An 18,817-nucleotide genomic window follows, 5' to 3' on the forward strand; every position below is an offset into this window, starting at 1 on the left:
CTCGGCGCGAGCCATGTCGACTGTACCAGGGCTTTCCCTTCCGAAGCCACTGCGACATTTCTTCGCGCTTTTCCCTCTCTATACGCATGCGTCCGTCCCTTCCCCATACACCGCCCAACCTGTTACCGCGCCCACGCTCTGGATCCATGCTCCTCGTGATGAAACTTCGGATCTCCTCAGCAGCGATGTCGAGTGTCTGAAATGGCAAGCGTACCTAGCCCTGCGTGGGTTGTCACAAGTCTATGTCCGGTCGGACGTCTCGCAAGATGGTGCGCTCGAAGGAAGACTGCCTAACCTACATGTCCCTGCAAAGGATGGGGATCCGGGCGGGGAGCTCCTTGCTGCGCACCTGATATCAGAATGGGTGGATAAACAGAAGGGAGGGCTCGGTGAGTTGGAGGGGTACGTAGACGAGGCAGCCCGGGACGAGAGCCGTTCATGGTTCTCATTGCTGGAGGGGAACGTGCATGCTGCCCTTGTACGCATTTCATTCTCTCTACTTTCGCAACCGTTCCACATGCATAAACCGAGCTATGTAGACACTCTCGCAATCGCCGCCTCCCTTCCTCGCTTCGCTGTTGTCACCTTTTCCCGTGAAGCATCGAACAATCGAGACAATGCTGAATCCGCCACCTGCATTTCTTACTGGTATAAGCTCCCTTATCCCGCCTTATGGAGTACACGTCGATCGCACTGCCGTAACGCTGCAGTATAGGGACGCGATTGCAGCATTGTCCGACCGGTTAGGCACAGACAGGTGGTTCCTTGGCTCAACGTATGTCGTCAATGTCCTTTAGTTGTTCTCGTTGATTAATTCCATACGTGAAAGGAATCCGACAAAACTGGATGCTCTTGTCTTTGCATATCTGCACTGCATCCTGCACTCCAAAGACAACGCGGTACGCATCGAAGTATCTCGGCGGGTGAATCTCGAGGCATGGGAACGTCGGGTACAAGAACTGGTCTGCGCTGCTTTCGAACGTAGACCCTCAGTACAGAACAAAGCGCCGTGAATGAAGAACTACTTGCCTCTCACCCGTGCATTTATAAGCAATCCTCTAGGTCTTCGATGGCACTCATTGATGAATATCGCGCGTTGATATGGGATACTCGCGAGACCACCCCAGGGGGAGGGTTCCAGTCGCGATCACGTGGAAAATGCTGACGATTCATTATGATTGACCGGCTCCAACATTTCCAGCGCAATCATACCATCCGAGTATGTGGCGATGCACAGCATCCACCGCGAGTTCGGCACAAGTTGTTTAGATGACGAGAATCCGATTAAACAGGCCTAGACAGCATCGGTTCGAACAAACTCTACTGACTGCATCCGTTACTCTGAAAAGAAGCCGTGACAGCTGTGCGACAACTGCTCATATACCCCGCTTCGCTGTGAGCCAAAAAACTCCCTCGATACTCTCGTTCCGCTGATCGGCGTCTGCTCGTAAGTCCGAAAAATTGTGCTTTTCGAGGCAACTCATATGGAGCTCATCACACGAGAACAACTAAGGTACACCAAGGAAACCACAAGGACGCGCGAACTGTTGCAGTGGGCATGCGCCTTGTGTGTGCCGTTTCATACGAGGCGATGAATGTCAGCTCAGTGAATACAATGTCGGCTGTCCCTATTGACAGTCCTGTTTGGCGCACAGTCGCGAAACCGACGTGTAGCTTGGCTATGCTTCCACTTCGGTATTCAGAACACTCCTCATGTCATACTCCGATCATCCTCGACTCTGGTTGGTATACTATCACTGGCCCACTAATGCAATTTTTTCAGAGTGTCGCGTCCTATTCTGCTGTCAGTGAGCAGACCCCCTCGGAGATTTTATTCTTAGAAATACTGGGGTCTTGAGAACACTGAGAAATATTTGTGAGTGAACAGGATGTGAAGTGGATGAATCCGAGGATGACTTCCGGTCGCAACACCAATGCAATTATCAAGAATCATCAGCCACCGTGTGAGAATGTCTTCATTTTGACAGTCCGATCCGGCACCACTGAAAATGGATGTTCTCCGACGCAGCTCCGCCATTCTCAGCTCGAATGGACCTTCTAAACCTTCCTTAATTGGGTATGATTCTCGTTCTGGCAGCCACTCACTCCTTACACTTCTCCCAGAGAACACAGGGCTCGCGCAATATATGTCGGCTTCTGTCAACATAGAGTTCACATATATACGAAATCTACCTGAGAGCCTCATGAGACCACCTTCAGCTGTACGAGCAAGCGAGCCTCGGGAAAGCTTCAAAATGGGGCTCTTTACTGTAAGTACTCGTCCCATATGCTGGCAACATGCAATGTCAAAAATCTGAATAGACAGCCTTGGCTGTAATACTTGCATGTAAATTGCGTGAATTTTTCGGATTTTTGAATGTGTTATTCAGACGGGAAAGACGTGAATTGCGTTAGGGTTGCAATTGCATTGTGGGGCCACTGATAGTACATAGGACAGAGCTGTACATTCCACTTTCATAAATAGACATACCTCATGCTTACCTCGTGCTCAACGTGCCTGCTCGGCTGTGTTCCGGTGTTAATAATAGCGCGCTTACATTGCTGGAATGGAGGTCAGAGTCCGACTCAGACGGTATTGCACACGGATCTCTTAAGCACTTTCCTGACGAGAGCTCTATCCAGCCTCTTTGAAACTCAGCATGACCATGAATTGTACTGGCCCCCAGACTGGATACGTCGTGCCTCTCAGCGTGGAGAAGATCTTACTAAAGAGCATCCGTTATTGCCAATCACGATTTCACATATAGAAGGTACTTGCAAAATGACCTGTATGCCGTCATCATCGTTGATGGACGTGCGGATTGTCGATGTTAACCTTAGGTCTCGGCGGAGAAATTGGTGACTCTTTGTGATCTCCACGAACAGACTCGCCTCTTGGCACCAAGCACCATGAACGCGAGGCTGGCGCTGGTGCTCTGTGAGTTTCTGTTCATTGCTTCGACTGCAATTCCCGACATTTGGTATAACTCGCAGGGAAAACAGCGTCTCTACGATCATTTGCGTGAATGTGCCTCATGGGGCATTGAAATGGCCTTGGCTCGATGGGCTACAACTAAGAGGAATGTTAGTGAAGCCATACGAAGAATGCCCGCCAGATATCTATTCCTCGGTATGTGGCTAGTGCCACTGCACTGTAAAATGATGGAGCTAAGCGAGACAGTAACGGGCTTCTGTGCCGGGCCTGTAATATGGCTGCGGAAATGCTCGAGCTTAGTCAAGATGGCAAGACCGCTAGACACGAAACGCAACAGACACGGCAGACATGATGCGATTTATCAGTGTAAAGAATAGTGTGGGAATGTCGGCTGATGTCTTACATTTGTGACAAAGATTTGCCAATATAGTATTTAAATGGCAAATAGTGCACATTCACAGCCAAAGTGAAACATTTTCAACATGAAGTGCCATGGTTGCAAATATTTGCCACATGTGTAAGAAATCAGTCGACATTTACACACAATTTTCCACGTTGGTAAATCTCCTGTCTCCTGTCACGATCACGTGCGGGTAATATCAGTCGACCACCTCCCGCAATAAGGCGCAGCCTACGTATACCCGCGACTTTTCTGTCGCTTCCAAAGCAATGTTTGTTCTCCTGCCTTGCCGACCTCTTTGCATCATGAAGTCAAGAAATGGCGAATCTACGACATGTGGCTAGGCCCAGAGATGCTGATGATGACAGCATGTTGGTGGCTAACCGTTGCGGTCAACTTACTTTGCTGTGAGAAGATACACCTGACATGGGCCCTCCAGGCCTTCAAGTGTACCCGCCAGCGCGAAGTCCATGTGTTCATAGCTGACGCAGATGTACGCCAAAGTGTAAGCTTACGCGGGCTCAGTGAGGATTGTGTGGACAGAGGTCGTGCGATTGTGGGCCCTCCCTTCTGTCTGGCATTACCATTCGTACTTCCGCCTCTTCGATATCATGCAGGCTCATGCACGATGCTATCGTTGGAAGCATGCTGCTATCATGTGCGGTATTGATGGGCTCGGGCTGGCGTCATCTCTATGAGCATAGTCTCCACATAAACGCCCCGTGATTGCGCCGACTGCCTCGGCGCAGCAGAACCTGTAGTTGGCTTATGTAGCATCAACGGTGAGGGTTGCCTTGTTCGAAACCGATATGGCGTTCCCGCCTGGCCCATCGTACCTCGCCCGCACGCTTACAATCTTCTCCATTGCCCCGGCAGCAATGGTGATCTTGATACGGCTACTGAATCAGAATACTGACCTGGCGATCCCCGCATGGTTGACCGCGATCCTCGCTTTCTTGAGCATTCCCGTTCGTGGAATCATCGCCGTTCAAGTGCGATATTGGAGAATCCGACGTGCGGCAGCGCGACCTCCCCCCCGACCTGGACGGGCACAAATATTGGGAATCTTGATACCTTGCGGGACTTGCTGCACTCATTCAAACATGGCTATATAGGTGTGTATTTGAGGCAAACTGGGACTATAAGGCACAAATTGCTGACTCGAGCATTCGTCTCGCGATCATCTGTCAATTCGCAGGAGATTCTGTATCGGAGAAGTTCGATGAATTCGCGCCCACATTTCGACTGAATATTTTGTGGGACCAAGATATTTTGACCTGTGATCCTGCCGTCATCAAAGTGAGCTTTTAAACAAGAGCATCGGCAGAGTGCCCCTGACATCATGGAACGTTAAAGACCGTGCTTGCTACGGAGTTCCACAACTATGAGAAGGGTAGGTCGTTGAGGTCGCCGTAATTATTGTGCTTGACCTGCCACTATGTCGGTGTATGTATAGGCGCATTGTTCAAGGAGCCGATGACTTCGTTGCTTGGCACAGGTGTATTCAATTCTGATGGTGCGTATCCACGACTTTGCGTTGATGGCACACGATCGCTTATCTAGGTCTTGAACACTTGTGTAGGGGAAATGTGGAAGTACGTGACTCTTATAGGTGGCTGAATGAAGCGTTGCCGACAATAATTCCGGTCATCTATCAGATGGCATCGGGCTATGACCCGCCCGTTCTTCAGCAAGGGCCGCATTAGCCACTTCGAGCTGTTCAACCGCCATTCCGGTGAGTCAGTTTTTACTCATCAATGCGGTGCTGTGCGATATAATGCTCACGGATATGTCATCATCGTGATTAACCACTGTAGAAGAAGCCCTTGCAAAGATGAATGAATGTTTCAGAGCTGGGTACGCTGTCGACTTTCAGGTAGGCATGTGCAGGTCTCACATCTATTGAGCACCCGAATTGTTGATATCATGCATACATTGACATTTAATGCACCACAGGAGCTGATCTTGCGCTTCACCTTGGATTCCGCCACAGAGTTTCTCTTCGATTCCTGTGTGCATTCCCTGTACTCTCCCCTTCCCTACCCTCATAACTTGACCCGCAACCCCCTTCGCCGGCACGACTAAAGGGGAGCTCGATCGAGCCGATGCCTTCGCGCGGGCGCTCGCCAACGTACAGCACGTCATCTCGGAGCGCGCACAACTCGGGGAGATCTCGCCAGTTTTTGAGATACGAAAGAACAAAGCGGACGAGTATATGCGTGTCGTCGATGATTATGTCGGCCCTATCTTGCAGGAGGCGCTGAGGAAGAAGGAACAGATGATTAAGGATGGAAAGTGGGGAAAGGAGAGAGATGAGGCCGTGGAGGATGATGATTCCTTGCTGGATCACTTGATCAGATATACGAGTGGTAGGTCACAATGAATTTGCATTTTACTGGCTATGGTTGAAGACATTTTTTAAGGCCCGGTTGTTCTGCACGACGAGGTTCTCAACATCCTGATTGCAGGACGGGATACAGTGAGTGTTTGGAACAGCTCTTCGTCAGACATTGGCTTGACAATGGTTATGATACACAGATAGCGGCCTCTTTGACCTTTGCAGTTTACTTTCTCTGTGTGTATCCCGCTGTCTTGAAGCGCTTGCGTTCCGAGATTTTGGAAAAAGTCGGTCCCCGCCAGAAGCCTACGTACGCGAACGTCAAAGAGATGAAGTTCCTTCGAGTGTTCATCAAAGAGACGCTGAGGTTGTACCCTGCTGTGTACGTCGCAGTGTACGGTACAAGTCGACATCGCTGATAATCTTTCAATGTCATGTAGTCCGTTCAACATGCGGTATGTCATGTATGACTCGTGCGTCCTAGGCGTTGGTCTAATGCCGACATAGTCTGTCGATAAACGAAGGTTTGCTTCCGAATCCTGATCCAAAGGGAAAGCCCTACTATGTTCCGCCTGGAACGCCATACGTATTTTAATACACCAAAAGCGTGCACAAATCTGACATGTCATGCCTGGCTATACAGTGTGTCATACTCGGTGTTCGCCATGCATCGCAGGACAGAATACTGGGGACCTGATGGTGGGTACCGAGCTATTGTGCGGATCGGCATCCCTAACAGACGCATACATGTAGCTCAAGAATTCGATCCGGACCGTTTTCTGGATGAGCGGGTGACCAAGTACCTTACGCCGAACCCGTTCATCTTCCTTCCATTCAACGCGGGTCCGCGCATCTGCCTCGGCCAGCAGGTATGCTCCTCTGCTCTTTGTTTGAAGTCCGTGTGCTGACTGGCGAACCATCCTTGCGCGTAGTTCGCATACAACGAGATGTCTTTCTTCCTCATCAAGCTCTTGCAGCACTTCTCCGCGATGGAGCTGGTGCCCGAGGCCGCCCCGCAGGACTCGCAGCCGCCGCGAGAGTGGGCAGGTCTGCCTGGGAGTAAGGGCGTAGAGAAAATCTGGCCGAAGACGCATCTTACTCTGTATGCGAATGTGAGCCTTCATATACCTCAATGTGTCGGCGGCATGGTCTGACATCTGTCATAGGGCGGGCTTTGGGTGAGAATGACGGAAACGCCACAGTACGAACTGGACAGCATTGAGATGTAAGATAGTGCGTATGACTTGAGCGTCGAGATTGTTATATGGTTGTTGGCGAAGGTTACTGGCTAGCATTAACACGTGTTGTAACCTGTCCTTGTATTGTAACGGATGAAAGCGAGACTGCAGAGAGCTAGGCGAGACGATAACGTGCACTTTCTGTGCAACACGAAAGAGCAAGTTGTGCTCGGCTCGACGACGCGAAAAGCAACGGACCTCGTCACGATCACGTGCAGATAATATCGGTCGACCGACCACTTTCCGCAAAAAATGCGCAACCTACGTATGTTCGCGACTTGGAACTCCATGTACCTTTCTAGCTCTGTTTGCTTTCCTGCCCAGCCAACGTCTTTGCAACGTGAAGTCAAGAAATAACAGATCTTCGACATGCGCTATGCCCAGAGATGTACTGATGCTAACGGCGCGTTGCCGGCTAACTGCGGTCCAATTCACTCTGCTGTGAGAAGTTTTACCATGGGTTTGAACCCTCGAGACGTCAAAATGCAAGCCTACGTGGGTTCAGCGATACTTACACGTCGTGTGATTGTGGGCTCCTCATTTTGTCTGGCAATATTCGTCTCCCGCTTTTTCGATATCCGAGGAAAGTTCAAGAGGCTACATCTACTTTTCCGGCAGATCGGAGGAAGATTCTCTGAGGATGTGGACGATATAAGCACAAGCACATCGGCGGGCTTGACGAACTCACCACACAAGTCGGAGCAGAGGAGGCATCATGTGCGCTGTTCATGGGTTCGGGCTGGCGTCATCTCCATTAGTATAGTCTCCATATTTACGGCCCGTGATAACGTCGACTGCTCTTAGAAGATGCAGCTTATATAGCATCAACGGTGAGATTTACCCTTGATCAAAACCGACATGGCATTCCCGCCTGGCCCATCGTACGTTGCCCGCACGCTTGCAATCCTCTTCATTGCCCCGGCCACAGTGGTGATCTTGATACGACTATCGAATCAGAATACTTACTTGACGATTCCCGGATGGCTGACCGTGATCCTCGCTTTCTTGAGCATCCCCGTCTGTGGGGCCATCGCCGTTCAAGTGCGATATTGGAGAATCCGACATGCAGCAGCGCGACTGGGAGCGACTTTCCCGCCGACCTGGATGGGCACGAGATTTGGGAATCTCGATACCTTGCGGAACTTGCTGCACTCGTTCAAACATGGCTATCCAGGTGTGTATTCTAGGCAAACTGGGACAATAACGCTGCTGACTCGAGCGTTTGTATCACGAACTGCCTATCAATTCTCAGGAGATTATATATGGGAGAAGTTCAGTGAATTAGGGCCCACATTCCGACTGAATATCTTGTGGGATCATGGTACTTTGACCTGTGACCCTGCCATCATCAAAGTGAGCTTCTGAGCAAGAGCATCGGCAGAGTACCTCCTGACATCACGGAACGCATCAGACTGTGCTTGCTACGGAATTCCAAAACTATGAGAAGGGTAGGTCTCCAAGGTCGCCATAAATATCGTGCTTGATCTGGCAGTATGTCGGCGTGTGTTTAGGCCCGTTGTTCAAGGAGCAGATGGGCTCGGTGCTTGGAACAGGCGTATTCAATTCTGATGGTACGTGTCCACGACTTTGCGTTGACGGCACATGATAGCTTATCTAAGTATTGAATGCTTGTGTAGGGGAAATGTGGAAGTACGTGACTCCTGTAGGTGGCTGAGTGAAGCGTTGCCGACTCTAATTCCGGTCATCTGTTAGATGGCACCGAGCTATGACCCGCCCGTTCTTCAGCAAGGACCGCATCAGCCACTTTGAGCTGTTCGATCGTCATGCCGGTGAGTCGGTTTTCATTCACCAGTCCAGTGTTCTGCGACACAACGCTCACGTCTTCGTCGTCGTCGCGACCGACCACTATAGAGGAAGCCCTCACAAGGATGAATGAACGTCTCCGAGCTGGGTATGCTGTCGACTTTCAGGTAGGCATGGGCAGGTCTCACATCTATAGAACACCCGAATTGTTGATATCACGCATATATTGATATTTAATGCACCACAGGACCTGATCTCACGCTTCACCTTGGATTCCGCCACAGAGTTCCTCTTCGAATCCTGCGTGCATTCCCTGTACTCGCCCCTCCCTTACCCTCACAACCTGACCCGCAGTCCCTTCTCGGACACTACTAAAGGCGAGCTCGATCGAGCCGAGGCTTTTGCGCGGGCGTTCGCCAAGGCGCAGCACGTCGTGTCGGAGCGTGCACAACTCGGAAAAATCTGGCCGTTCTTTGAAATATGGAGGAACAAGACGGACGAGTATATGCGGGTCGTCGATGACTATCTCGGCCCTATCTTGCAGGAGGCGCTGAGGAAGAAGGAGCAGATGATTAAGGAGGAAAAGTGGGGAAGGGATAAGGATGAAGCTGTGGAGGATGATGACACCTTGCTGGATCACTTGGTCAGATATACGAGTGGTAGGTCACAATTAATCCGCTTTTTGCTCGCAATGATTGAAGACATTTTCTAAGACCCGGTTGTTCTGCACGATGAGGTTCTCAACATCCTGATCGCAGGACGGGATACAGTGAGCGCTTCGAACAGCTCTCCGTCAGACGCTGGACTGACAATGCTCATGATTCACAGATAGCAGTCTCTTTGACCTTCGCAGTCTACTTCCTCTGCATATACCCTGCTGCCTTGAAGCGCTTGCGTTCCGAGATTTTGGAGAAGGTTGGATCCCGCCGGAAGCCTACGTATGCGGACGTTAAAGAGATGAAGTTCCTTCGAGCGTTCATCAACGAAACGCTGAGGTTGTATCCTGCTGTGTACGTCGCAGTGTACGGTACCAGTCGACATCGCTGATTATTACTCCACGGTTGCTCAGCCCGTTCAATATTCGGTATGTCGTGAACTACTCGTGCTGCTAGGCATTGCTCTAACGCCGATACAGTCTGTCGGTCAATGAAGGTTTGCTCCCGAATCCTGATCCGAATGGAAAGCCGTACTATGTCCCGCCTAGAACGCCGTATGTGTTATTGTACACCAAAAGCATGCACGTATCTGACATATTATTCCTGGCTATGTAGAGTTTCATACTCGGTGTTCGCCATGCATCGCAGGACAGAATACTGGGGACCTGATGGTGGGTACCGAGCTATCGTGCGGATCGGCATCCCTAACAGACGCATACATGTAGCTCAAGAATTCGATCCGGACCGTTTTTTGGACGAGCGGGTGACCAAGTACCTCACGCCGAACCCGTTCATCTTCCTTCCATTCAACGCGGGTCCGCGCATCTGCCTCGGCCAGCAGGTATGCTTCTTGAGACTCTGCTCGAAGTCTGCATACTGACTGGCGGACCGCCCTCGCGCGTAGTTCGCATACAACGAGATGTCTTTCTTCCTCATAAAGCTCTTGCAGCGCTTCTCCGTGATGGAGCTGGTGCCCGAGGCTGCCCCGCAGGATTCGCTGCCGCCGAGAGAGTGGGCAGGCCTGCCTGGGCGTAAGGGTGTAGAGAAAGTCTGGCCGAAGACGCATCTTACTCTGTATGCGAATGTGAGCCTTCGTATACCTCATTGTGTCATCGGCATGGTCTGACATCTGTCGTAGGGCGGGCTTTGGGTGAGAATGACGGAAACGCCGCAGGACGAGCTGGACAGCGCTGAGATGTAAGATAGTGCATAGAGCGTCCAGACTGTTACATCATTATTGGCGAAGTCACCGGCTATTGTAGGATATCGTCGCGTTCACTTGTTGTAACTTGACGTTGTGCTGTGAAAGAGAGTCCCAGATATGTAGTCAGTGCGAAGAGCCTGATCTCAGATTCAACTATACTGAGAGCTTTCGTCGACTCCACGCCCCACAGAGAACATGCCATGGTGAGCTGTCGGGAGTAAAGAAGTCCTTGGAGGTCTGTTAGCTTATGCTCGGCGATTCCGCAGAACACATCCTGAACCCAATCCTTGTGAAGCGGAGGTATGCGAGGGACAAAGGCAGGTGCACATATGGGAAGACAACATACACGCTGGGCTTAATCGCATGAGCTCCATGTTCTCTTCATGAGGACAGTAAATTGGTAAGGCTTCTGATGCTGAGAACCGAGTGTCACCATAGTCGCATGAGCTCGATGTTCTCTTCAGGCGAACAGTAAATTTGGCAAGGTTCTTGATGCCGAGAACCAAGAGTTACCGCAAGGCATTGCGATGATCGGGCTGAGACCGTCGGCATGGAAACACCGGAAGGTTGGTGGATCGCCAGCGTACGTATACAGACAAAGCAGTACTGTACAGTGGAGGAGGGATACCGAACGATGTACATTGTAGAATACAGAACAGTCAAGCGCTGCGAGTGCGGAACAATCAGGTCCAAAGAGGATACAGTCAAGACGGGGACACTTCAGGATTGAGGTATTTGTTCCAAGGATAGTCCGAGTGAGGGCGCTATCGCTCTGGCACCAGAAACCCGCCAGAACAGCGAAGGAGAGACTGACAAAAACGAGAATGAGACAACAGAATGAGCATCCAACTTCAGGTAGAATGTCAATTAAGCTTTTCCAGGATCCCCTTTAGCATCTTCTGCTTTGAGGCCGAGCTGGTGTCTTTGTCCAGCTCTTTACTCTTCTTTTCTAGTTGAGCTATGGCGAATTCCACCTCGGCGGGAAGAGCTTCCAGAGCAGCCTTTGCGCGGTCAGCTTTCAATCGCGAAACAAGTGGTCAAGTGGTCAGATTGACATTATCTCCTGCGGAGCGACAGGAGAAAAGGAATAGTCACCGCATTTATCGGCATCCTGTTGCAGGGCGCACCACAGCCCTTCGCGACGCGCATATGCTTGCTGCAGTTGACTGAGAAGGTGTTTCATATTGCTCTTTGGCGAATGGATTGAATAAGGCCGCTATTGGACAGGAATGATGTTCAACGTACTTGACAGTCCATATATGCTATCTTCAGGTCGTCTTCGTCGCGGAGCGCCATGGTTTCCACCTTCTTGCAGGCCTCATCAAACGTGAGTATGCCAGCGCCGAAGGCAAGATCAACTGCCCGCCAGAGAACACAAGATGCTGTGAACATTCACTTCACTGTGTGACGAGTCACTAGCTCACCCTTGTCCTCGATGACTCCATGCACCTTCTTCACGCGGGACATTACCGGAATAATGGTCTCCCCAAGATATTGCTTCATAGCGTCTCTCTGTGAGGACATGGGAGCTTTGAGCTTGTTCGCTAGCGCCACAAGGTCCTCTTGTTCATCATTATCGGAATGTGTGCTGGAAAGGCGTGGTTTCCTCATGCAATGCGGCATCTGAAGATGTAGCCGTACCTTTCCTCCAGCATGGCCATCAGAGTCGTCTCGTCGTCCCAATCCATGATGTCCTCGTCCTCGTCATCAATATTCCGACGCGCTCCTCGATCATCATCGCGTGCCAATGCATCTAGTGCGCGATAGGGATCGTATTGATGGTCATGACCCGGTTCCTCCTCCTCTTCTTCCAACGGCACCTCAGCGATGCTAGAGAGCTGACTCCGTGTCTTCAGGAACCGATTAGTATTGGCGCCCTGCAACTTCAGCCTGGCATTCCTTGCAACAGGATAGACAGCGGCAAGAGGCGACCTCTGCTGCGTTGTCTTGACTGCGAGTGCTGGTGAGATTGTGTTCGGGATACACAGGAAAAACGATGCGTACCGTAGCGCGCCGTCGCGGCCTTTGGGACCCTGGTCAAATGAGGCGAGAGCTTCTGAACGAGACGGGTCTGCTGGCGGCCCATGATGGCGACGGTGCAAATACCGTTGTCGCGGTCGGCAGAAGAGACGCAGTGCACGTGGCTGCTGGAATAGGCAGAGAAAGGGATTCAGGCTCCGCGCCAGCGACCTGATACTGAGCCTTCACCTCCGTTCACGATAGACTGCCGCTCCTTTGCGCTCTTTCCTTCCCTCTTTCTGGAGTTTCGCCTTGCAGTCTTTCGGAGTAACGCGCCTTGCCCGCCCCGCCTGCCCTTTCAAGAGCACAGCCGGGTCAGGTTACATTGTGCTGTCTCTTCCCTCGGTTTCCCTTCAGCGTCCGCTTTCTTCGCCCGACCGTTCCGACGCTTCGTGAATCATGAGCAGCCGTCAGACAAAGGTGTCTACGTCCGAGCTCAAGCTCCGTAGGCTCGCAGAGCACAATCAGCGATTGAAGGAGGACCTTGCGAGACCTCGTATACGGGTAAGCGAAGCCAGTGTCAGGTGCATAACACATGCTGTTATCGGTGGTGCCTATTTGACATCCCCTTTGTTCTAATTCAGCTTGATTCGTTATTGCAAAACGACGAAGGATTACCTTGTGAGTGCTGCATCACGTCATCTATGATGGTGCGAAACTGGTACGACTACCGTGTTGGTCAACACGGCTTACTCGGAGCAAATCGCGAGATAAGGTATGCGGGACGCTGCCCGCGCATGATCTCGCGCTATTGTCTCATCTACTTCCTGCGGAGAACGACAGAATGCAGGACATCTCCAAACTTGATGGCTACCGTGCTATAAGCGCCCCTGCTTTGGGCTCCGTTACGCAGTTGCGCTTCGCTCGTCCTTCATCGCCCGGAACGCCACTATTCCTCGTCATGACTTTATTCATGCCTTCGACCTTTGCTTACCGCTGCGAATGCGTTTGTAGGTGCCATCGGTGTGGGGACCTGTCAGCAAGGCTGAGGATCCATTTGGCGAACCACAATCGGGATCCGGGTGTTGTCTTGTCATGTAGGACACACTCGCCCACGGTTCGTCATCCATCCCGCTATGTGTATCGAGAGACGAAGTCTCTTGCAGATGAAACAAAAGCTGAGGAGCCCCAGCAACAGACTATCTAATCAGTCTCTCCCGCCGCGTATGCCCTCGCGCTCCTTGATGCGTTCTCCTCCCCGCGACATAGCCCTAGATCCTCTCGCCTGTCCCGCGCGTCATCCCGGACACATTCCTTCTTCCGCCTTTGCATCTACACATTCCGACATACTGGCATTCGCACGATAATTCTTACATATTATGGAACTCTTTATGCGCCTGGTCACCTCCCGACAAGTTCGCTTTTGCTGCTTTGCACCCGTTTTCGTACTTTCATTTTGTGTACACATACGTCTTGGCTAATGGAGATTGGTGGATCCGATACATCGTGTTTATGGCGACACATGCCTCTTCTCTCTGCTGCAAATTCCATGTTTTGTGTTCTATGTTGACGAGTGTGCTGGCCTGAGGTCGCGTAGTATCGTCGATTGCAGTAACGCCGGGACACGTGAGCTTGAATATACATCAGCAACGCCGATAACTAAATCGGGAGACAGCCGACCTGTGCACTGACTGCCCGCAAGCCTGGGGTTGCTTCTGCCATCATCCCGCATTGCGAGCTTACTTTCTCCTCGCTCTCCCCGCCATCATCGGCGTTGCTCGCTGCTATTTATCGTTTCCCGCCCCTGGTGCCTCCGCCTTTTGCTCGCAACCGGTCGGCATCTCGTCTCGGCTCACTTCTCCAGCGCTTTCTCCGCTCTCGTGTCTGGACCATACATTTGACTTGCTCGTGAGCCGTGCCTGGCGCATCGCGCCGCTTTCGTCTTCGTGAACATAGTCACTCATTGCCTGTCGCTCTTTTCCCTCAGTGCTGACAACTCAGCACCTCGAAATCTAACCCGCTCGTCTCGTCTTCTCCTCTCTCACATCCCTCGCACCACATCATAATGATGAACGGGCGTCCACACAAGCAGTCAATGTCGGAATTGAAGCTCCGTCGTCTGACGGAGCATAATCAGCGACTAAGGGAGGATCTTGCAAGGCCACGGATAAGAGTGAGTGAGGCTAGTGCAAGGTACGTGATTGCTGCGATATATGCGCTTGGATCGGCTCGCTGACCGTCTATGCCTTTCTGCCAATCGTTTGTTCACATACCATTGCTGTCGTAGCCTGATCCGATATTGCAAAACAACGAAGGATCCTCTCGTGCGTACCCTTCCCTTCTGCGCCTATCTCGATGTGCCGGCGGGTTTCGGTGGCCCACCCATCCGTCTGCTTGCCTTGCAAAGTTGACAGGCTACTCACCCTCTTATGACACAGGTTCCATCGGTATGGGGACCAGTAGCGAAGAATGAGGACCCGTATGCACAGCAAGGAACAGGAGGGGGTAAATGTTGCGTTGTCCAGTGACCGTGTTCCTTCATCGCATTGCATTTTCGCTACCCTTTTGCTGTTGTTACATATATACCGCCGCTCTTTTTATTACTGCCAGCCAGGTGTCGAGTTTCCGTCTCTATTCTCATAACATTATGATAACATGCTCTGCCCACGTCTTTCTGGCTATATGCCGGTGCGCACTTCCTATGCGCCCTCGTTGGAAGTTTGCAATCGCAATGATGTAAACTCCTGTTTCTTGTTGCCGTTTTTCCTTACATACAAGGTCCGTGAGGGGGCCGCGATTGTACTGTAGAACAAGGTCAACTCGCATCTCTCGGAACGTCTAGCAGACCACGCGGCAGTCTCCCAACCCCCTTCCGGACGTGTGAAGTTCGCATAGGAGTCTGTCACATCCATTCACTTAAGCGTTTTCGCTGCGTGCACCGAAAATTAACGGAACGGACAACCCGAACGTCATGAGAGGGCTGTAGCGGTAATGAACACCACGTGTGTAGCCACAATTGTGTTCCTGGGCGTTCCTGGTTGGGTCAAAGCAGCTGGTCCTCGTCATCATAGCTCTCCTTGACAAGCCTGGAGACGAGCCGCCATCAGCATCAATAGTGATATAGTGATATCCAGGGCGGACCTGTAGACCGACGTAGGCGGGTGATCACCGCTAAGCAATGTCGGTTAGCTCCGAAGACAAGGCGTGGGACCAGGACTCACTCGTTGGTGATGTAGACATCGACAAGGTCCGGGCTGACATAGTCGTAGTATGGGTTGATAACATCGACCTTCTCCACAAGGCTGCCCTCCTCAAATCCGAGAACGCTGCTCGGATCTGCAAAATCGAGTGCGCCGTACTCATGGTAAAGGTTCCAAAGCGGGGTCAACTTGAACTGCCCGGCGCATACAACCACTGGCGTGCTGTGTGCGCGCGCGGCTGTTGTCGCTAGTAGGGAGCCGGTGATGGCGAACATGCCGCCGTTGGCCAGGATGGCGTGTGCGCCGAGGATGACCTTGTTCACACGCGACATGATGGCGTAAATCGAGGAATCAGGGACCAGAAAGGTCGAGATGCCTGCGGATGATAGAGAACGCGCCATTTCGTGGCCGTCGTAGCTGCAGACAGAAGCTCATGAGATTACTGAGGCATTGTGATGTCGCCGCATACTCACGATGGGCCCGTCTCTGCGACAATGACGGTGTAATTCCGATAGTGACCGGCAAGCTTGAGAAATGCCTCGACGGTTTTGGAATGTCCTATCGTCAAGATGATCTCGCTGTGAGGTCTTGCAATCAGTACATGGGCGGCTAAGAGGAGGGCATCACGCACTCTGAATGGATGTGGTCCTTCGCCGTTTTGGAGACATTGTCATAGACTGTTTCGAGTTCATCAAGGACATCCTGGATGGCCTCCATCAATACTGGCTTGATGCTTCGCGCGAAAGAGTCTGGGTCATCGGGATCATCCTCTTTCAGGGTGATTGTGCCGTCTGACTTGGTCGCGACGTTCTGTTTCCGGGGTTGTCCTTGCAGAACGAACTTTGATATTGAGAAGACGTTGTTTGAGGGGGCTGATGAGCCGGCCTTGGTCGCTGAATTGTACTCCTCGCGAATGTTGTGCAACACTTTCCGTACGATGTTTCCAACAGTATGTTCTAACATGGATTGACATTAGATCTTGTTCGACAAGTACGCACATGAAGTGATAGTGAACACCTTTCGGCTGCGCTTCCGCTAGTCGTCTTCCTACATCCCGAATGAGTCCCACCAACTGATCGATGTTCGAGAATCGTGCTTTCGATACTACTTGTCGTAGCACGAGTACCGTCTCAAGGGCAGCTGTCCGCGAGCCTATTACTTGCCGTCTTCTTAGTTTCGCAGCGAGTATTTCTACAGAGCGGTAGTTTGCTGCGTTAGATGATTCAGGAGCCATGTCGAACTTGGGACTTGACGCGTTACTGTGTCGGTAGCTGGAAGGATACAAAGCAGGGCGCCATGAGGAGTCATACCAAAAGTATATCAATAATGATCGCGTCTGACAACTTGTACCCTTTTCGCTTTCTTTGCAAATGATTGGTTGATAGATCTCTCGTATAATTATTTCTGATTTTCTGTGAATTTTCTGCTCTGGGGGTTGCGCGGCGGCGAGGGACGCGGTCGAGTGGCGTCCATCTGTCACGTGCCAAACAGATTGGAATCTGGCCTTTGCTGAAAAGGATTCGTTAACCAGTACGCACACTCTCTCGATTGCAGTGTATCGCCATGGCATCACTGCTGAAGGAACATAAGATCAAGACCTCCAAGACAGATGGAAGGGGGAAGGGCAAACGCAAAGCTGAGGACCTGGAAGAGGAGGAGGCTCAAGCTCCTGCACCGAAGAGGATCAAAAACAAGCAACGGGTACTGCTGCTATCCTCCCGAGGCATCACACATCGTATGAGACACCTAATGAACGACCTAGAGACGCTTCTGCCGCATGTCAAAAAGGGTGAGTTGTAGACGACATCACATTACGCCTATTATCTAAGACCTTGCGCTGCTGTAGATGCGAAGCTGGATTCGAAAAACCACCTCCACTTGCTGCCAGAGTTGGCTGACCTGAACAACTGTAACAATACATTATACTTCGAGGCACGCCGACACGAAGACTTGTATCTATGGGCTGCCAAAACACCGAACGGTCCAAGCATAAAGCTGCATGTCCAGAATATGCACACGATGGACGAGTTGAAGATGACCGGGAACTGTCTGAAGGGAAGTAGGGGTGTTCTCAGCTTCGACAAGGCGTTTGATGACAGCGAGTGGGGCCGACTAACGAAGGAGGTGTTCACGCATGTGAGTAACGGCATCTTCGAGCATGAGCACTTCGTGACGCTCGCTATGAGTAGATTTTTGGAGTCCCATCACAAGCACGCAGAGCAAAGCCGTTTATAGATCACATCCTCACGTTCTCTATCCTGGATAACAAGATCTGGTTCCGTAACTTCCAGGTAGGATCGTTGTCTTGTCCTCGCAGGATTGAGCTAATGAGTATCTAGATCATTGAAAAGGACCCTTTGCAACCAAACGGACCACCTCAAACGTCCCTCGTCGAGATTGGTCCTCGGTTCGTGTTGACGCCCATCCGAATATTCGAAGGTGCCTTCGGGGGGACTACGGTCTATTCCAACCCTGGTGGGCACAATTCTATGAAACGGCGTCGTTCTCACACTAACGCTCTCGCAGAATTTGTATCACCCGGCGCTGTGCGTTCCGCCCTCAAGAGAACGAAGGGAGACAGATACGGCAAACGGAAGCATGCTGAGCAGGAGAGGAGCGGCAGAAAGGAGGGCCGTAAGAGAGAAGAGGATGAATTGGCCGTCTCGAAGGTTTTCGCATAGCTGCGCGTCCATCTCCTCATCACTGTTGGTCTGCATTGCTGCATATGCCGGCAGCGCGCTATGGTTCTCTTGCCTGCCATCTTCGTATGTGCGTGAGGTTTGAGAGGCCTTGGAGGACAGAGAATGATGTATGCCGGCACAGTGACGGGTAAGCTCACACGACAGTCGGGGTATGGCCCACACGGAGCGCCCGTCGGCGTGTCGGCCACGTGCTCACGCGTAGTTGAACGCGTTCCTTCGCGCGCACCTCTCGGTCTTTCTCTGCCGCAGTCCCGTGTGGCTCGCCTTAATTATTCAAAACGATGTCCGATGTATCTGACGACGAGCTCGGTATGTAGCATTGATCTGTATATTGACGTCGAGATCCTTGTGTACGAAGACCGTTCAATCCTTAGCTAGTTATGATGCTACCACACCGGCCAGGCCGCCGGCCTCTGCTACG

At 51.5% G+C, this 18,817-nt stretch overlaps 8 protein-coding genes across 8 annotated transcripts; 6 read left to right on the plus strand and 2 right to left on the minus strand.

The window, feature by feature from the left end:
* Positions 1-13: 13 nt before the first annotated feature.
* LAESUDRAFT_646931 (uncharacterized protein) lies at positions 14-1,013 on the plus strand (the record flags this gene model as incomplete). Its single annotated transcript, XM_040904019.1, has 3 exons — positions 14-478; positions 540-775; positions 830-1,013. 3 exons carry the CDS (start codon positions 14-16, stop codon positions 1,011-1,013), a joined length of 885 nt encoding a protein of 294 aa, XP_040767468.1.
* Positions 1,014-2,910: 1,897 nt separating this feature from the next.
* On the plus strand, positions 2,911-6,902 carry LAESUDRAFT_712191 (cytochrome P450; the record flags this gene model as incomplete). The annotated part of the gene is made up of 18 exons (XM_040906884.1): positions 2,911-3,130; positions 3,647-3,840; positions 3,953-3,998; positions 4,110-4,327; positions 4,464-4,634; positions 4,692-4,728; positions 4,792-4,851; positions 4,918-4,930; positions 4,994-5,070; positions 5,153-5,211; positions 5,292-5,346; positions 5,423-5,704; positions 5,759-5,814; positions 5,874-6,055; positions 6,114-6,128; positions 6,317-6,542; positions 6,606-6,785; positions 6,840-6,902. The coding sequence occupies 18 exons, from the start codon at positions 2,911-2,913 to the stop codon at positions 6,900-6,902; spliced, it is 2,154 nt and encodes a 717-aa protein (XP_040767469.1).
* An 867-nt stretch (positions 6,903-7,769) lies between these two features.
* LAESUDRAFT_646914 (cytochrome P450 monooxygenase pc-3) lies at positions 7,770-10,532 on the plus strand (the record flags this gene model as incomplete). The annotated part of the gene is made up of 15 exons (XM_040904016.1): positions 7,770-8,085; positions 8,164-8,264; positions 8,323-8,359; positions 8,423-8,486; positions 8,625-8,701; positions 8,784-8,842; positions 8,923-9,334; positions 9,389-9,444; positions 9,504-9,685; positions 9,745-9,759; positions 9,811-9,885; positions 9,947-10,002; positions 10,057-10,172; positions 10,236-10,415; positions 10,470-10,532. The coding sequence occupies 15 exons, from the start codon at positions 7,770-7,772 to the stop codon at positions 10,530-10,532; spliced, it is 1,809 nt and encodes a 602-aa protein (XP_040767470.1).
* A 535-nt stretch (positions 10,533-11,067) lies between these two features.
* Positions 11,068-12,650, minus strand: LAESUDRAFT_674696 (uncharacterized protein). Its single transcript, XM_040905568.1, has 6 exons — positions 12,540-12,650; positions 12,177-12,486; positions 11,960-12,123; positions 11,781-11,893; positions 11,631-11,724; positions 11,068-11,550 (listed from the first exon to the last, which is right to left on the minus strand). The coding sequence occupies exons 1-6, from the start codon at positions 12,619-12,621 to the stop codon at positions 11,399-11,401; spliced, it is 915 nt and encodes a 304-aa protein (XP_040767471.1). The 5' UTR covers positions 12,622-12,650; the 3' UTR covers positions 11,068-11,398.
* An 80-nt stretch (positions 12,651-12,730) lies between these two features.
* LAESUDRAFT_722712 (heterotrimeric G-protein gamma subunit (G-gamma, Gpg)) lies at positions 12,731-13,746 on the plus strand. Its single transcript, XM_040908259.1, has 3 exons — positions 12,731-13,078; positions 13,139-13,175; positions 13,509-13,746. The coding sequence occupies exons 1-3, from the start codon at positions 12,954-12,956 to the stop codon at positions 13,593-13,595; spliced, it is 249 nt and encodes an 82-aa protein (XP_040767472.1). The 5' UTR covers positions 12,731-12,953; the 3' UTR covers positions 13,596-13,746.
* Positions 13,747-14,172: 426 nt separating this feature from the next.
* Positions 14,173-15,459, plus strand: LAESUDRAFT_722715 (G-protein gamma subunit). Its single transcript, XM_040908260.1, has 4 exons — positions 14,173-14,402; positions 14,482-14,687; positions 14,782-14,818; positions 14,933-15,459. The coding sequence occupies exons 2-4, from the start codon at positions 14,560-14,562 to the stop codon at positions 15,020-15,022; spliced, it is 255 nt and encodes an 84-aa protein (XP_040767473.1). The 5' UTR covers positions 14,173-14,402; positions 14,482-14,559; the 3' UTR covers positions 15,023-15,459.
* Positions 15,460-15,537: 78 nt separating this feature from the next.
* LAESUDRAFT_756656 (nagb/rpia/CoA transferase-like protein) lies at positions 15,538-16,928 on the minus strand (the record flags this gene model as incomplete). The annotated part of the gene is made up of 6 exons (XM_040912191.1): positions 15,538-15,580; positions 15,636-15,665; positions 15,716-16,111; positions 16,168-16,272; positions 16,326-16,650; positions 16,712-16,928. 6 exons carry the CDS (start codon positions 16,926-16,928, stop codon positions 15,538-15,540), a joined length of 1,116 nt encoding a protein of 371 aa, XP_040767474.1.
* Positions 16,929-17,219: 291 nt separating this feature from the next.
* On the plus strand, positions 17,220-18,676 carry LAESUDRAFT_810700 (ribosome biogenesis protein BRX1). Its single transcript, XM_040914245.1, has 5 exons — positions 17,220-17,483; positions 17,541-17,830; positions 17,884-17,985; positions 18,034-18,169; positions 18,221-18,676. Exons 1-5 carry the CDS (start codon positions 17,258-17,260, stop codon positions 18,373-18,375), a joined length of 909 nt encoding a protein of 302 aa, XP_040767475.1. The 5' UTR covers positions 17,220-17,257; the 3' UTR covers positions 18,376-18,676.
* The last annotated feature ends 141 nt before the right edge of the window (positions 18,677-18,817 follow it).

This window comes from Laetiporus sulphureus (assembly GCF_001632365.1).
Source record: "Laetiporus sulphureus 93-53 unplaced genomic scaffold LAESUscaffold_7, whole genome shotgun sequence".
Taxonomy (NCBI): Eukaryota; Fungi; Basidiomycota; class Agaricomycetes; order Polyporales; family Laetiporaceae; genus Laetiporus; species Laetiporus sulphureus.

Excerpts from the sequence above, each read along its gene's own strand:
- LAESUDRAFT_674696 (XM_040905568.1), bottom strand. The coding sequence starts at position 12,621 with ATGGGCCGCCAGCAGACCCGTCTCGTTCAGAAGCTCTCGCCTCATTTG. Across the intron at positions 12,487-12,539 it reads GGCCGCGACGGCGCGCTACG|TCAAGACAACGCAGCAGAGG; the intron begins GTACGCATCGTT and ends CAGCACTCGCAG. Across the intron at positions 11,725-11,780 it reads TAGCATATATGGACTGTCAA|AGCAATATGAAACACCTTCT; the intron begins GTACGTTGAACA and ends CATTCGCCAAAG.
- LAESUDRAFT_722712 (XM_040908259.1), top strand. The coding sequence starts at position 12,954 with ATGAGCAGCCGTCAGACAAAGGTGTCTACGTCCGAGCTCAAGCTCCGT. Across the intron at positions 13,079-13,138 it reads GTAAGCGAAGCCAGTGTCAG|CTTGATTCGTTATTGCAAAA; the intron begins GTGCATAACACA and ends GTTCTAATTCAG. Across the intron at positions 13,176-13,508 it reads AAACGACGAAGGATTACCTT|GTGCCATCGGTGTGGGGACC; the intron begins GTGAGTGCTGCA and ends ATGCGTTTGTAG.
- LAESUDRAFT_722715 (XM_040908260.1), top strand. The coding sequence starts at position 14,560 with ATGATGAACGGGCGTCCACACAAGCAGTCAATGTCGGAATTGAAGCTC. Across the intron at positions 14,688-14,781 it reads GTGAGTGAGGCTAGTGCAAG|CCTGATCCGATATTGCAAAA; the intron begins GTACGTGATTGC and ends TTGCTGTCGTAG. Across the intron at positions 14,819-14,932 it reads AAACAACGAAGGATCCTCTC|GTTCCATCGGTATGGGGACC; the intron begins GTGCGTACCCTT and ends CTTATGACACAG.
- LAESUDRAFT_810700 (XM_040914245.1), top strand. The coding sequence starts at position 17,258 with ATGGCATCACTGCTGAAGGAACATAAGATCAAGACCTCCAAGACAGAT. Across the intron at positions 17,484-17,540 it reads TCTGCCGCATGTCAAAAAGG|ATGCGAAGCTGGATTCGAAA; the intron begins GTGAGTTGTAGA and ends GCGCTGCTGTAG. Across the intron at positions 18,170-18,220 it reads TACGGTCTATTCCAACCCTG|AATTTGTATCACCCGGCGCT; the intron begins GTGGGCACAATT and ends ACGCTCTCGCAG.